Source organism: Primulina eburnea, chromosome 3 (genome assembly GCF_022965805.1).
Source record: "Primulina eburnea isolate SZY01 chromosome 3, ASM2296580v1, whole genome shotgun sequence".
In the NCBI taxonomy this organism is placed as follows: Eukaryota; Viridiplantae; Streptophyta; class Magnoliopsida; order Lamiales; family Gesneriaceae; genus Primulina; species Primulina eburnea.
Genome location: NC_133103.1, coordinates 9080784 through 9095776, shown reverse-complemented (window position 1 = coordinate 9095776; position 14993 = coordinate 9080784). Strand labels below are relative to the sequence as shown.

At 35.3% G+C, this 14993-nt stretch overlaps 2 protein-coding genes and 1 long non-coding RNA gene across 4 annotated transcripts; 1 reads left to right on the top strand and 2 right to left on the bottom strand.

The window, feature by feature from the left end:
• Positions 1–126: 126 nt before the first annotated feature.
• LOC140826716 (uncharacterized) lies at positions 127–4566 on the bottom strand. The gene is made up of 4 exons (XM_073189218.1): positions 2769–4566; positions 1815–2297; positions 620–1682; positions 127–499 (listed from the first exon to the last, which is right to left on the bottom strand). Exons 1-4 carry the CDS (start codon positions 4564–4566, stop codon positions 127–129), a joined length of 3717 nt encoding a protein of 1238 aa, XP_073045319.1.
• A 5676-nt stretch (positions 4567–10242) lies between these two features.
• Positions 10243–14917, top strand: LOC140826087 (RNA polymerase sigma factor sigF, chloroplastic). Of its 2 annotated transcripts, none has more exons than XM_073188199.1 (9): positions 10243–10494; positions 11656–11798; positions 12137–12270; positions 12358–12543; positions 12641–12896; positions 12986–13216; positions 13375–13515; positions 13684–13884; positions 14361–14917. In XM_073188199.1, exons 1-9 carry the CDS (start codon positions 10407–10409, stop codon positions 14646–14648), a joined length of 1668 nt encoding a protein of 555 aa, XP_073044300.1. In that variant the 5' UTR covers positions 10243–10406; the 3' UTR covers positions 14649–14917. The 2 variants fall into 2 exon arrangements, with proteins under 2 accessions (XP_073044300.1, XP_073044299.1); XM_073188198.1 differs by having other exon boundaries at positions 12340–12543.
• LOC140826088 (uncharacterized) lies at positions 11707–12175 on the bottom strand. Its single transcript, XR_012116782.1, has 2 exons — positions 12073–12175; positions 11707–11924 (listed from the first exon to the last, which is right to left on the bottom strand). It is a non-coding gene; the product is annotated as an uncharacterized lncRNA (long non-coding RNA).
• Positions 14918–14993: the final 76 nt, after the last annotated feature.

Genomic DNA, 14993 nt, shown 5'->3' with positions numbered 1-14993 from the left:
AAAATTTGTACCGAAAAAATAATGAAATTAATAAATTTATACTAATAAACTTTAATTTATGCACCTTTGTTTTTAGGGTGTCACAATATCCCCTCCTTTTAAAAATCTGGTCCCCAGATTTAGGAGTTATTGGAATAAATGAGGATATTGATATCTCATATCTTTCTCTGTTTCCCACGTTGCTTCTTCAATGTTGTGGTTTTTCCATAAGACTTTTACCAACTGAATTGGTCGACCACGAAGTTCCTTTATTCTTTGGTCCAAAATCTTCACAGGTTTTTCTTCATATGTTAGATTGTCTTCCAGATCTATCTGTTGGTGGTCAATCAATTGGGCTGAGTCTACTTTGCATTTCCTTAATTGTGATACGTGGAATACGTTATGTATACCAGAGATATTTTCGGGTAGAGATAGACGATAAGCCACAGTGCCTATTCGTTCTATCACTTCAAAGGGTCCAACAAATCGAGGATGTAACTTTCCCTTCTTTCCAGTACGCCTGATTCCTTTTCTTGGTGATACTTTTAGTAATACGAAATCTCCGACTTCAAATTTCAAATCTTTCCGCCTCTTATCTGCATAACTCTTCTGTCGACTTTGAGCTGTTTGTATTCGTTGCCTGATAAGTTGTATTTTGTCGATAGCTTCTTGTATAATGTCAGGCCTGATTGCTCGTTCTTGTCCATTCTTTGTGCCTCTCCATTCATCCATATCCCAGTTAAGAGGAGATCGACATTTTCTTCCATATAATGCTTCATATGGCGCCATTTTTATTGAGGATTGATAACTATTGTTGTATGAAAATTCAACTAGAGGCAAATGTTTTCCCCAGTTTGCCCCAAAATCCAGCGTACAGGCGCGAAGCATGTCTTCCAATATTTGAATGGTTCGTTCAGACTGACCATCGGTTTGCGGATGTGCTGCTGTACTAAAATTTAATTTGGTACCAAGGCATTCCTGAAGTTTTTTCCATAATCTTGATGTAAACTTCGGATCTCTATCAGATACTATGGTAGTGGGGATACCATGTAACCGTATGATTTCCTTCTGATAGAGTTCAGCCAGTTTTTCCACCCCATATTTGTGACTTATGGGTATGAAATGTGCTGACTTGGTCAAGCGATCAACGATTACCCATATGCTATTAAAACCTCCTGGAAGCTGGGGTAATCCGGTCACAAAGTCCATAGTTATTTGATCCCATTTCCATTCTGGTATAGGAAGTGGTTGCAAAAGACCTGCTGGTCTTTGATGTTCAGCCTTTATCATTTGACAAGATAGGCATTGTGAAATGAAATCTGCGATATCTCGTTTCATTCCTTTCCACCAAAAGTATTTTTTAATCTCTTGGTACATCTTAGATCCTCCTGGATGAATGCTGATCCGAGACTGATGTGATTTTTCCATTATTTCCTTTTTCATTGAGCTAGGCACACAAATACGATCATGATAGCATAGTATTCCTTGTGAATTGGTGACGAAATTGGTATCAGTACGGAGTTTTGAAACTTCTTGGTCTGATTCTTGATTTTGCTTAATTCTGGTATGAAATTCAGGTTCGATTCTCAATCCCGCCAAGTGCCCACGAGAATGGATATGTACCCATTCTCTTTCTTCTTTCATTCCCAAACAAGCCATGCTAATCTTTCTACTTAAAGCATCAGCCACTACATTAGCTTTACCTGATTGATAAAGAATGGAACAATCGTAATCTTCCAAAAATTCAATCCATCTTCTTTGCCTCATGTTCAACTCTTTTTGAGTAAATAAATACTTCAGGCTTTTGTAGTCTGTATAAATATCAAATTTGGAACCGTACAAATAGTGTCTCCATTTTGCTAATGCAAACACTATTGCTCCTAATTCCAGATCATGAGTGGGATAATTTAACTCGTGATTCTTTAATTTTCTAGATGCATATGCAATAACTTTATCGTTTTGCATCAGTACACATCCAAAGCCTTCTTTTGAGGCATCTGTGTAAACCACAAATCCTTCTGTTCCTTCTGGTAAAGCTAATACAGGTGCACTGGTAAGCATTTCTTTTAATTTGCAAAAACTTTTCTCACACTCATCATTCCACAAGAAAGGGTTGTCTTTGCGAGTTAGTTGTGTCAGGGGAACAGCAATTTTCGCAAAATCTTTAATGAATCTTCGGTAGTATCCTGCTAAGCCGAGAAAACTTCTGATTTCTGTGATGTTGATTGGTTGTTTCCAACGAGATATGGCTTCTATTTTTGCAGGATCTACTTCCAGTCCTTTCTTAGAAATAAAGTGGCCAAGAAATGACACTTTTTCTAGCCAAAATTCACACTTACTGAATTTGGCATACAATTGATGCTCTTTCAAAGTTTTGAGAATCAATCGTAGATGTTGAGCATGTTCCTCATGACTTCTTGAAAATATCAAAATGTCATCTATGAATATGACAACGAATTTGTCCAAGAATGGTTGAAATATTCGATGCATCATGTCCATGAAAGCTGCAGGGGCGTTGGTTAATCCGAATGGCATTACCACAAACTCGTAGTGTCCATAACGAGTATTAAAAGCCGTTTTGGAGATGTCATCCTCCTTAATCCTCAATTGGTAATATCCTTGCCGTAAATCAAGTTTTGAATATACTTGAGATCCTTGTAAAACATCAAACAATTCTTCGATATGTGGCAGAGGATATTTGTTTTTGATGGTAACATTGTTAAGTTCTCGATAATCAATGCACATCCTTAGAGTTCCATCTTTCTTTTTGACAAATAATATAGGAGCACCCCATGGAGATGTACTAGGCCGGACGTACTTCTTGTCCATGAGCTCTTGTAATTGAAGTTTTAATTCTTTTAACTCTGAAGGTGCCATTCGATATGGAGTTTTTGATCTGGGTTGTGCTCCAGGTATTAGATCAATGGAAAACTCTACGTCTCTTTGAGGAGGTAAAGTATTGATCTCTTCAGGAAAAACCTCTGGGAATTCTTGTACAACTGAGATTTCTGAGATTTTGAGTTGATCTTTTGGCTTATTTATCAAATAAGCTAGAAATCCTTGTCCGTTGTCTTTTAATATAGCCCTAGCTTCTGTTGTTGATACTATTCCCATAGTATGGTTAGCTTTGGAAATGATTGGATGAGAAGTTTGAAGATAAACTTCTTTTGTGTAGCAATTGAGTTGGGCTTGGTGTCTAAATAACCAATCCATTCCAAGAATAATATCATAGCTCTTGATAGGCAATTCAATCAAATCTGCTAGATATTCTTGTTCTTGGAAGTTTAAGGGACAGTTTCTGTAAACGATGTCAGTAATCATCGTTGTCCCTAAAGGTGAGCTAATTTCGAAGCTATATGGTAGCTGTTCAAATAATAGTGGTAATTTATGTGCAAAAACTTTTGAGATAAAAGAATGAGTAGCTCCTGGATCAAATAAAGTTTTTGCAGAACTGGATAATATGGTAACAGTACCTTCTACGACTGCAGTGGGGTCAACTTCCTCCTCTTGGTTTCCTAAGAGGGCATAGGCTCGAGCAGGTATCTTTGACTTTGTTGTGGGTTGAGTCTTTTGCGTTCTTTTTGGACAATCTTGAATACGGTGTTGCTCACTTCCGCAAATAAGACATTTCCCACTTTTTCTCCAACACTTTTCTTCTTCATGATTTGGTAATCCACAATATCCACACTTTTTATTGTTGTTTCTTGGAACTTTTCCTTTGACAGCTTCTCCTTGCCCGACTTGTTGTGTTTTCTTTTCAAATTTTCTTTTCCGGTTATCCTCAAAAAAGTTGGGCTTTCTGATTTTCTTTTCTTCTTCTTCTTTTTTAAGAAGTGTCTTTATGTCTTCTTCCACTCGTAGGGCTTGATTAACAGCAGAAACATAACTGGTAACTTCTGTGGACAGCGTTGCCCAACGGATATCGAGCTTTAATCCTTGGACAAATTTTTTCCTTTTTCTTACCTCATCTTCCATGTAATGTGGTGCATAATGTATAAGACGGTGGAATTCTGCCTCATATTGAGCTACGGTCATGTCACCTTGGACTAAATCCATAAATTCACGTTCTCGGGTATTTAATATAACTTGAGTTATATATTTACCTTCGAACTCTTGCAGAAAATTTTCCCACGTTTTTGGGGTGTGATTCTTTGTCCACCTATGTTCCACTGTACGCCACCAGTTATGAGCTGCTTCTTCAAATAAATAAGTGGAAAAATTCACCTTTTGTTCTTCAGGATATTTGAGAATAGAGAATATTTTGTTGATTTTGCTTAGCCAAGATTCTGCTTGACAAGCATCTGATTTTCCTTCAAACTTTGGCGGTTTGAATCTCAAAAATCTCTCAAGATCTCTATCATTCGCCTCAAGGTGATGTTCTTGAGCTTGATCATGAGGTCGTTGTTGATTTTGCTGACAAAACTGCACAAATTGATGCATTATTTCAAACATATTTTGTATGTTTTGTTCTTGGGGGTGATCGTGTTGAGCGTTTCTGGAATTTCCACCCGTTGCCGAGTTGTGGTCATCTTGATGAGGGATGTCTTGTCTGATTCTGGCTTGAGTACTATTTTGTGAAGACGTCATTCTAAACACATAAATATAAAATATGAACATATCTTGTAATGAATGTACATAGTTATGTTAGAGGGTAAACAGTCGGTTTTATTTTTAAACAAGACATGTTTCAAAACCAAGCAGAACAAGCAAACTGAGTCATCCTGAAAAGAGACATTTAATTTATGATGAAAACATAAAAATTAATGTATGAAATTATAATAAACCTTAGGCTCCTGTCTCTAGACTCTAGGCTCTAAGAAACCTAGGCTCTAAGAAACCTGGGCTCTGATACCACCTCTGTGGCGCCCGGTTTAGGAATTCATAATTATTCCCTTACTAGATGCCACATTTACTTTCAATCTTTCTTTATTGAATTTCTATTTTTATTTTTAGCATTATTATTATTAGAAAGATATTGTAGATAAAATTTTGAATATTTTCTACAATATTTTAAGGATTATCTACAAATATTTACATTCTTATTTCAAATATGTACAATTATTTTACAGCGGAAGTCTAACATTCATATGTACAATTATGTTACAGCGGAAGTTTAACATTCATTTATAAACAGATCATCTCAACTTTCAAATGCTCTTATTTCAGCTTCAGTTATTTTCCTCTTGTTCCAATTCGGGAGTTCCTGTGTCTGGAAATTATAATAGACGAAAAGAAACAGAGGGTTAAGTCTTTAAGGACTTAGTGAGTTTAAATCAATATATGGCTTTTAAAAAAACACTTCACCATAATTATACATGAAATAATAGGAATAAAAATTTAGATATTATGAATGAGATGTAATGAAATAATCAATAAATGAAAATTCCATAAAATAACATTGGTTGCTCTAATTGAGCACTTTTTGCGAGCCGGGTGAACCATTCTCCGGACCGAAATATTCGGTGCGCGTTGTTCAGATGAACCATATACCCGGGAATTTTGACCCGTTGTTCATTGGACTCATTTTCCGGGCCGAAGCCACGTTGTCCAGTGGACTCAATTTCCGGACCGAAATCCGTTGTCCATGACTCCATTCATTCATTCATTCATTCATTCATGATATATCAATCCATTCATAAATATGCAAGAAAATATATCATTAATAGAAATGAACAGTGGATGATATTTGAACATTAAATAAATGCTATTGAAATTTCCAGGCCAAATGCCAAGGGCTTTAATAGAAGAATGAATAGTAATTTCCTCACCTGATAACTTACAATTTAGGCTTGATTAATACTCCGAGTTCCTGGAGCAAGTCCTAAAAATATATTATGAATGATATTTATATGTTAGAGTTTTTAAGTAACTATTTGATCATTTTCAGATTATTTTTTTGTTCAAAATTTAATCCGGTGGATTTTAATTAAGTTTCAAAAATTCATATTAATTAGAAGGTATATCCAAATATTACGAAAGTTGGCCAAAAAGTCGGAAATATCATCAGCAATGATCGGCCACCGGAAACTCGCCGTTCCGGCGGCGCGTGTAGTACACGCGCCGACGGTGCCGGCGCGTGGCTGGCCGTCCGGCGGCCACGCGCGGCCCGTTTTTTTCCAGCATGTGTAACTTTTTACGATCTTTAATTCTTCCGTTGAAAGTTTTGTCAAATTCCTAGCCGATCAATACCAGAATTAAATATCGTCGTATGGCTAACTGAGGTACTCCGGCATTCCGGAAATGTTAGTTCCGGCAATATTTTGGGATGACGGGCGGTATGTACCTCATCTATGCAACAAGAGGTACAACTTTGTTATTAAAGTCGACCTCTAGTTTGGTGTGTAACTATAAGAAAAATAAGCGAAAAGTACCTAGCTTGAAAACGGTATACCGACGCCGTTTCACGGAATATCTTTATTTGATTTTCTTGTCTTTGGTCGATCTTCTTGCCTCACCTCCAGCGCTATATTGTTTTATGATATGAGGTGAATAGTTAGTGATTTATTGGGATTTTTCGGAAAGGATATAGCTTTTCCTTCTATTTTTTCTTCTTTTTCTCCCTCTTTTTCTTCTTCCCTTTCCCTTTCTCTCCTTCTTCCCCTTTTTTTTCCCTTTTCTCGGCTTGGTCTCTGGAATGGAAAGTGCTCGGTTATTTATAGCCGAGAATCCCATGTTTATCCTTTTATTATTTTTTATTTATTTATTTATTTATTAAATAGAAAAAATCTCATGTTTATCCAAACTTAATATTATTTTATTCGTGTATCCAATTATTGAACCTAATTATCTTATATTGAACTCAATAATTAGTGTAATTAATTACTTAACATATATGTTGAGTTTAATTATAATATTTTATTATATTTTATTATATTTTGGGTATTTGATTTTGGAAAAAGCACCTCATAGTGCTTGATGAATTTTTAAGTGTATTGTGATGTATTTTAATGTATTTCTAGATACTTTGGACAAATAAAATTTGTACCGAAAAAATAATGAAATTAATAAATTTATACTAATAAACTTTAATTTATGCACCTTTGTTTTTAGGGTGTCACAAGATCCGTCTCACAAATACGACCCGTGAGACCGTCTCACACAAGTTTTTGCCTTTTCAATTTTGTTTCAAAATCCGAGGATCGATTTACTAAAAATATACAGTTTCTTAACTTTGACAATAAAAATATCGATTGTATAGTTATTTTTTACGTTATAGCTTGAGTTAGCCTTTAATTTAATTGATATAATTATGTCAATAAGTCAAAATCTTCCTTGCAAATAAGCAATTCATCAAAACATGGCTTTTAAATATATTAAATCATTCTGAAACTGATGAAAACATAATTTTAATAAGGTAAAAATTTGTGTGAGACGGTCTCACGAGTCGTATTTGTGAGACGGATCTCTTATTTGGGTTACCCATGAAAAAATATTACTTTTTATGCTAAAAGTATTACTTTTTATTGTGAATATGGATAGGGTTGACCAGTTTCACATGAGACTCACTCTTTTAATAAGACATGACAATTTTACACAATTGGACATATCTCACCTCTCTGAATTAGGGATTCCAATGAATTGAGTCGATTTGCAAGTTTTCGATTTGAAAAAATCAATGTATTCGAAATTATCGAATTCTAGTCAAATTTTATTAAAATATTTGATATTCGAATCAAACTCGAGCTCAAGTATATCTAACTTGAACTGAGTTCGAGTCTTAATTTTTTTTTTTTCATTTTCGGTTTATTTGCTTCGTTTACACCACACACTGAATACCAATATTTAAATATTACTTGAAAAATCACCCTCATTGTGTTTGTAATCGATATCGAAAATAACACGTTCCTCTTCAAAGTTTAATCAAGCAAAAATTAAACTCCATCATTCTTCCAAACTATGTCTATATTCAATTGCAAAACCCAAAGTATATACCTATATATACACTCCCACGTCCATAATTTTTTTAAGAAATAAATCAAGAAGTTAGTGATTTCTTAAATAATACTAATTCTTTGTTTTATTGGAAGTTGATGGATGTGAATCGAATTTTTTGTAGGCTTTAAGCACGTTTGATAACTCGATTTTGTTTATAATATTTTCCAAAATGTCTTTTTGTAATAAATTAGCAAACGTGTGATGAGACTCGGAATCTTTATTATATAACGTGTGAAAAAAGTATAATGTTATTAAAAAACTTCTCACATTCTTCGCGTAAAACTTATCCACGTAAAAAATACTTAGCAGTGGTTTGGATACAATTTCAGCCAACAGACGAATCCCACATTGAGCTCCTTCTTCTACTAGGATGATTTCAGAGGAACTTATGAGGCAGATAACTACACTTTCATGTCGGTCACCACTAGCAAAAGTGATTCTTTCCGATGGTAGGTCGAAGGTGTCTCAATTAGAAATGGAAACATGTCATGTTTAAATCCGGCTCGGTATTAAACCCACTCTATTTGGTGCAGGTTAGACATAATGAAGCAGGTTTTGGTATTTAATGAACCCGTTCAACCTGATGGTATATATATATTCTTAATAATCTATTTATACATTTTTTTTTATCATATTGAATGTTTGATATGAAAATATATAATTATAAATTTTATTTTGTTATGAGTTAAATATAAATTAATAGATTTTAACATGTGATAATTTTTTTTTGTTCTTAAATATTATTAATATAAATTTGGAAAGTAAATTTGATGATTTATTAATTCTTAAATATTTTTTTATTGTATAATGACTTAAATTAGGAAAATTATAATTTAAAAAATTAAAATTATATAATTTTTAGTGAGTACAACCGGAGTTGGACACATTGGGTTGCGGGCAAGGCAGGCCTAAAAGTATCGAAGGACAGATTCATACCGCAAGACTCGATAGTCTGAAACATTTTCACCATTACAAAACACTTTTGAGACGGTTTCACGAGTTAATTTTGTGAGACAAATATTATATTTGAGTTATTATGAAAAAATATTACTTTTATTATAAATATGAGAATTGTTGACTCGTTTCACGAATAAAGTTTCGTGAGATCATCTCACAATAGAGCTGATACATTTGTATAATTTAAAATTAGTACAAAATATTTTTTTATTATTATAGGTTAGTCATACTCTGTATACAATTCACTATGATTTTATTAAATAAAAATGAATATTTTGGTAATTTGAGAAGTTCGGGATGCCTACTTATTTTATATTTAAAAAAATACCATGAAACCAATATTAATTATTGTAATCCCTTGACTTTAATAATTTAATAAGTATAGATGCAAAATGACAATGATTTTATGCTAAATAAGTTATATAAACGTCATTCTAAACTTAATGATCAACTATGCCAATTTCGTGTGCATAAATAATTTAATATTTTAATCATTTTTAAATTGAAAAATAGATATGAAAGATGCTAGTTATAAGTGGTAAATAAAAAAATTATTGAAATATGAAATACATGTGATTTTTTTTCATATATTAAAATGGAATAAGACATAATTTCATCTATTTATTAAAATGATTAAATTAGTTATTTTAGACTACGTTTAGTTTCGGAGGATATGATAATGAAATAATTAAGAAGAAAATGATAAGAGGAATGATTGAAATAGAAATATAATATTTAATGATAAAATAATATTATGTTTGGTATGATGGATAAGAATGTGATAATTATTAATTTTTTGATGAATTGACAAAATTGTCCTTCCATTTGTGCGTCGGCGGAGGGGGCGGGGGTGGTAGCCCGGAAGCGGTGGCGGCGGTCGGCCGGAAGCGGCGGGGGTGGTCGGCCGGAGGTGGTGGCGGTCGGCCGAAAGTGGAGCCGGCGGTCGATTGGAGGCGCTGGCGGCCGGCCGACGGCTGTGGGCGGTCGGTCGACGGCAAGGGTTGGTGGTGGGCGGTCGATGGAAGGAAGTGATGGTGAGTTTGGATTTAAGAGAAAGGTAAAATTAGAATAATAGGATGTATTAAGAGTTAGATAAATAATCCTACTACTTAATGTAACCTAATCATTTATAAGAGAGATTGAGTTGATTAAATAAAAATCGTACCAAACGCTTTATTAGGTGGATTTAATAATCATAAACCTACCTAATCTCATGAACCAAACACAGCCTTAAAGTGTTGATACTTCATAATATACGTATAGAAGTAAAAGAGAATATATAAGATAAATAAAAAATTTAAGATATTATATTATATATCAAAATATGAAGTTTTATTTGAGCAAATAAAAAATAATTAAAAAGCTAAATGTCTAGATTTCCTTCAAAAATCTCATCCGTTTTGACGAGCTTCATCTGTCGAACACAACTGCAAATAGCGTAGGGCCTTTCATTGTTTTGATGTTTTCAGAAGAGAAGTAGATAATAATAAGCTGCCATTTCGGTTCTCAAGCCTGAAATCTTGCAAAATAGTGTTATGGAGGCAGTGAGCAGCTTGATTTCTTCGCCCCCACAATTCTTCTCCAGAACCCATGTCAGAAATTGCTCTGCCTCGTCTTCCTCTGGTACTTTAACTGCGTATACCCTTTTCTTGGCTTGTTTTTGTTCTGTTAAGAGATATTGAAGCGAAGAAAGCGAGTTGGAAATTGTGGTTTTGCTCGGAGTCATGTTCTTGAGTTCTCATTACTACAGCTGTCATCCTTTTATGGTCATTTGTATGTTTGGTGAATGATATTGTTTAGTTAAGTATAAAATTCTACTTCTTTTGGGGGCTTGCTGGAGATAGATTCGAATTGAGTTGTACTGTGTTGGAATATAAGATATTGTGTCAACTATGAGAAGGTGAAAGCTGTTGGATACATGGATGATCGTGCATACACTACTAGATTAAGGAATGAGGTTGACCCGTTGGTCGAGTGGAAATAAGCCCGTAGACAAGGTGTCTTTTCAAAGTTCTCTATATGAATAGATAATTGCTGGGAGAGTTTCCACCATAGATCTGACCAAACTCGATTATTTATTAATAGATAGGGACAAGTGATCTAGGGGAAAATAAAAACAGAGAAAGAAAGAAAGAAAGCAAAAGAATGAGGTTAATTTTGTGATATGCTGTCATTTCGTGTTGAAATGTTGAGTGCTAGCTGAAACAAAGTGAGATGAAATGCTGTTCGCTACAGGATTATTTGAGGGCATTTCGATTCTCTAAGCTTTCTAGTTATTAATTCTACCCAGTTGATGCAATGGAAGAGTTGTCGTTTAGCTCCCAGTCTTATTTATATAAACTTTTACATCACAGTTAAATGTTTGACATTTCGTTACTGCATTTCCAGTGAATGAAAATTCCTCTTGAAAGTTTCATATAATTTTTTAGATAATTTCAAGATATAAATTGTATGCTGAGGGAGGATTCATAAGGGAAGCTGTATGAATTCTTAGAATAAGGTGGCTCATGTCAACGCGCACTTGTTCTTGAAGATATCACTGATCTAACTTTTTCATAAAGTTTTTTCAGCATGTTAAAGATATGTTGCTTACCATCCTATTAACAATCGACGGTAAATGGCTTCGTAAATTTTATTGTTGAATCAAATTATTGCATCTAAATCTGATTTGGATCTACTACCCTTTAAGATATGTCTCTTGACGATGCATTATTGAATGCGCCGACAAGTATCCAATCCAATTTTTTGAGGAATTGATGTTAGTTTACCTGATGATTTCTGCAGTTTCTCTGCTTCCTGATCAAGCAACTCCGACTCTTTCCCCTCCATCTACTATTGCTCGATATTCTCCGTCTTCAGTACTCATTCAGGACCAACGTGGTGAAACAAGGACGTTATTGTGGTCAAAAGAAGAAAATACAGTCCAGGTGAGACTTATTGTGATGAGAAATGTTAGTGTAACAGCAGTCTGTTAATATTTCAAACCATTCATGTATTTATAAGAAAGTTTTGGAACAGCCCTTAGATGATTTATTCTCCCCATAAGACTTTACCTTGCATTTAAGTGCTGATGAATACAAGTGCTTTTTATCATACATTTTGTTAACTTCTTGAAGGAAACATTGGATAGAAGACTGGTTGTAATGGCACCTGATGGCTGATGATTTGTTATCTCATCTTCTGTCACCCATAAGACTTTACCTTGCATTTAAGTGCTGGTGAATACAAGTGCTTTTTATCAATACATTTTGTTATCTTCTTGAAGGAAACATCGGATAGAAGACTGGTGGTAATGGCACCTGCATTCCCATCTAATGAAGATAACAACTATCTTGCTACTGGTCGATACGTGAAAGATTTGGGCCTTCAATTGCAGCACTGGCCATCATTATCGTATCTGTAAGGGCAGTCTATCGGACTTTGTTCTTTTCTTTGAAACTCTGCCATAATTTTGATATCTTACTACAGATGGCCATTGTTAAACAGAAAAGAACTACCCTCACAAAGGGCAATGGCATCCGTTTCAAGTAAAGGAGAGACATTAATAGGTGTAGAAGCAGACCGTGTTGTTGCACTTGCAAGAGAAGCTTTATCTGCATGCAAGGAGGCAGCATCAATTGTAAAAGATACCAATCTTTTCGAGTCTCATCTTTACTGCCCGTCTGATCTAACGTATGTGTCATTCATTCTTCAAATTTTTGCATTTTATCTTCTTTTTAATATCTTTTGCAAATACTGGATGACGTATTTTCTTACTGTTGGCTGCCAGAGGTCTAGCCAACACTTCTCTGCGGCATAAGAGAATGGTGAGGTCAACACGTCTCCTGGAGAGGCGAACGAAGCAGAGGAGGTCGCCAGAGCTAAATATTGAGATTCAGGAGATTAAGCGTCATAGGAAGCCGGAATCAAGTGGAAAAAATGGAGTATTTGATTCTAATGATACCCTTCAAATGTTCTTAGGAGGACCAGAAACAAGGCAGCTATTGACTGCCAAAGAAGAGTCAGAATTGATATCGAAGATACAGGTTTGTTCAAGTCCTAATTCACTTTGATCTGCAGTGACCTTTATTTTGCACACTTTGATTTGAGTCTTTGGCAATTTTTATTTTACCAGGAGTTAATGAAACTACAAGAAGTGAAAAGTAGGCTTCGGACTCAGTTTTCCCGGGAACCGACACTAGTTGAGTGGGCTGCAGCCATTGGTATTAGCTGCCAAGCCTTGCGGTCAGAGCTTCACTGTGGTAACAGTAGCCGGGAGAAGTTAATTTACGCCAATTTTCGCTTGGTGGTTCACATTGCCAAGCAGTACCAAGGGCGTGGGTTAAACTTCGCAGATCTTTTACAGGTGAATGAAAGCTTGCATACTTTATGCTTCTTGGGGTTGTGTTAGTGTTAGATTCTTGAATATGATTGCATACTTCCTCTTGAGATGATTATGAAGAACTTCAGTGTTAGGTTATCAGAAACATTCTTACGAAGCACAGAGATATTATTCTCTTGCAGGGAGGAAGCATTGGTCTTATGAGGAGTGTCGAAAAATTCAAGCCCAAAGTAGGTTGCAGGTTTGCGACTTATGCCTATTGGTGGATTCGGCAAGCAATAAGGAAAACCCTGTTTCAGCACTCTAGGACAATCCGCTTGCCGGTAATGCACTATTACAGTATTGCAAGTTTCCAATTTTATTTTAAGTTATTTTCTTTCTTCAAACTTAATTTTATGATCAAGTAAAGAAACTCCAGCTCATCGTAAGTTTTCTTCCTTATTACCAATGTTTTTGTGAATCGTTGTTTAATAATGAATTTGGTGTTTCAGGAAAATGTCTATGGCCTCCTGTCGAAGGTCTTCGAAGCTAAGAAAGTATGCGTTCAGCGAGGCAATCATAACCCAAAGAAAGAGGACATAGCAGCATGTGCTGGCATTACAGTTGAGAGACTGGAGAGCTTGCTTTATACAGCTCGAATGCCTGTCTCAATGCAGCAGGCCATATGGATGGACCAAGATACGACATTTCAGGTACTCTTGCTGCCATTTCTCAAGCACAGGTTTTGGAATTTGAGCAACGTAGATATTGCATCAAAGAAAATATTCTGTGATTTTTCTCCGATGTTTGATTGATTAGATTTAGTGGCACTGATTAATTTATCAACAACAGCAGATAACAGAAATATGGTGTACGTTTTATTTTTTTTGAAGCTAGAAACTTGGTGTATTTTAATAATTGGTTTCTGGTATCATTCCTGGTCAAACTTCTTGGTACCTTCATATATCATTTGGATGGCTGTTGTGTCTGAAGCATCACACCGGTCCTTAGGTGTTCATATGTACTCTTTGAGATTAATTTATCGTGCAGATTCATGATTGAGAGACAAATAATCTTGATTCCGTCCTGCAGAAACATTGCGAATTTTCAATGTTACAAGTGAGCTTACATGTCAATACGAATGGGATTTTCTGATATAACAAATGGATGTGTACTTCAAATATCACAGGAAATCACTGCAGATCCGAGTATCGAGGCCCCAGAATTGAGTGCAGAGAAACAACTAATGAGACAACACGTTCGAAATCTCTTGGCCATTCTCAATCCGAGGGAGAGGAAAATAATCAAGATGAGATTCGGCATTGAAGATGGCACACAGAGATCCCTGTCGGAAATTGGTTCTGGTGTTGGGCTAACAAAGGAACGAGTTAGACAACTGGAGTGTCGAGCACTGTACAAACTGAAACAGTGTCTTGACAGCCATGGACTAGCAGCATATACAGATATGCTCGTTTAGGATCGATCATGTAGCTGTAATGTGCAGTTATACAAGTGCCAAGCGGATACGATCTAGTGAAAGCATCCAAATACAGTGTACATGATGATAACGGGATATTGATTTTCTCATCGTTAAACCAAACCGTTGGATGTTTAACGCATGGCTTCAGTTGTCATAGATATGGAAATCTTCGTTCTTGATATACTCCACTCAAGCGTAGCTACTTCTGTACATTTCAACGGGCTCGAGTTTTTGGGAAAAACAGTTTGTAATAATTTTTATTTAAACAACTGTATGATAAAATATCACTCGGTTATGATATCCGTCACTCCACACTACAGTTTGTAATAATTTTTTTCTTTT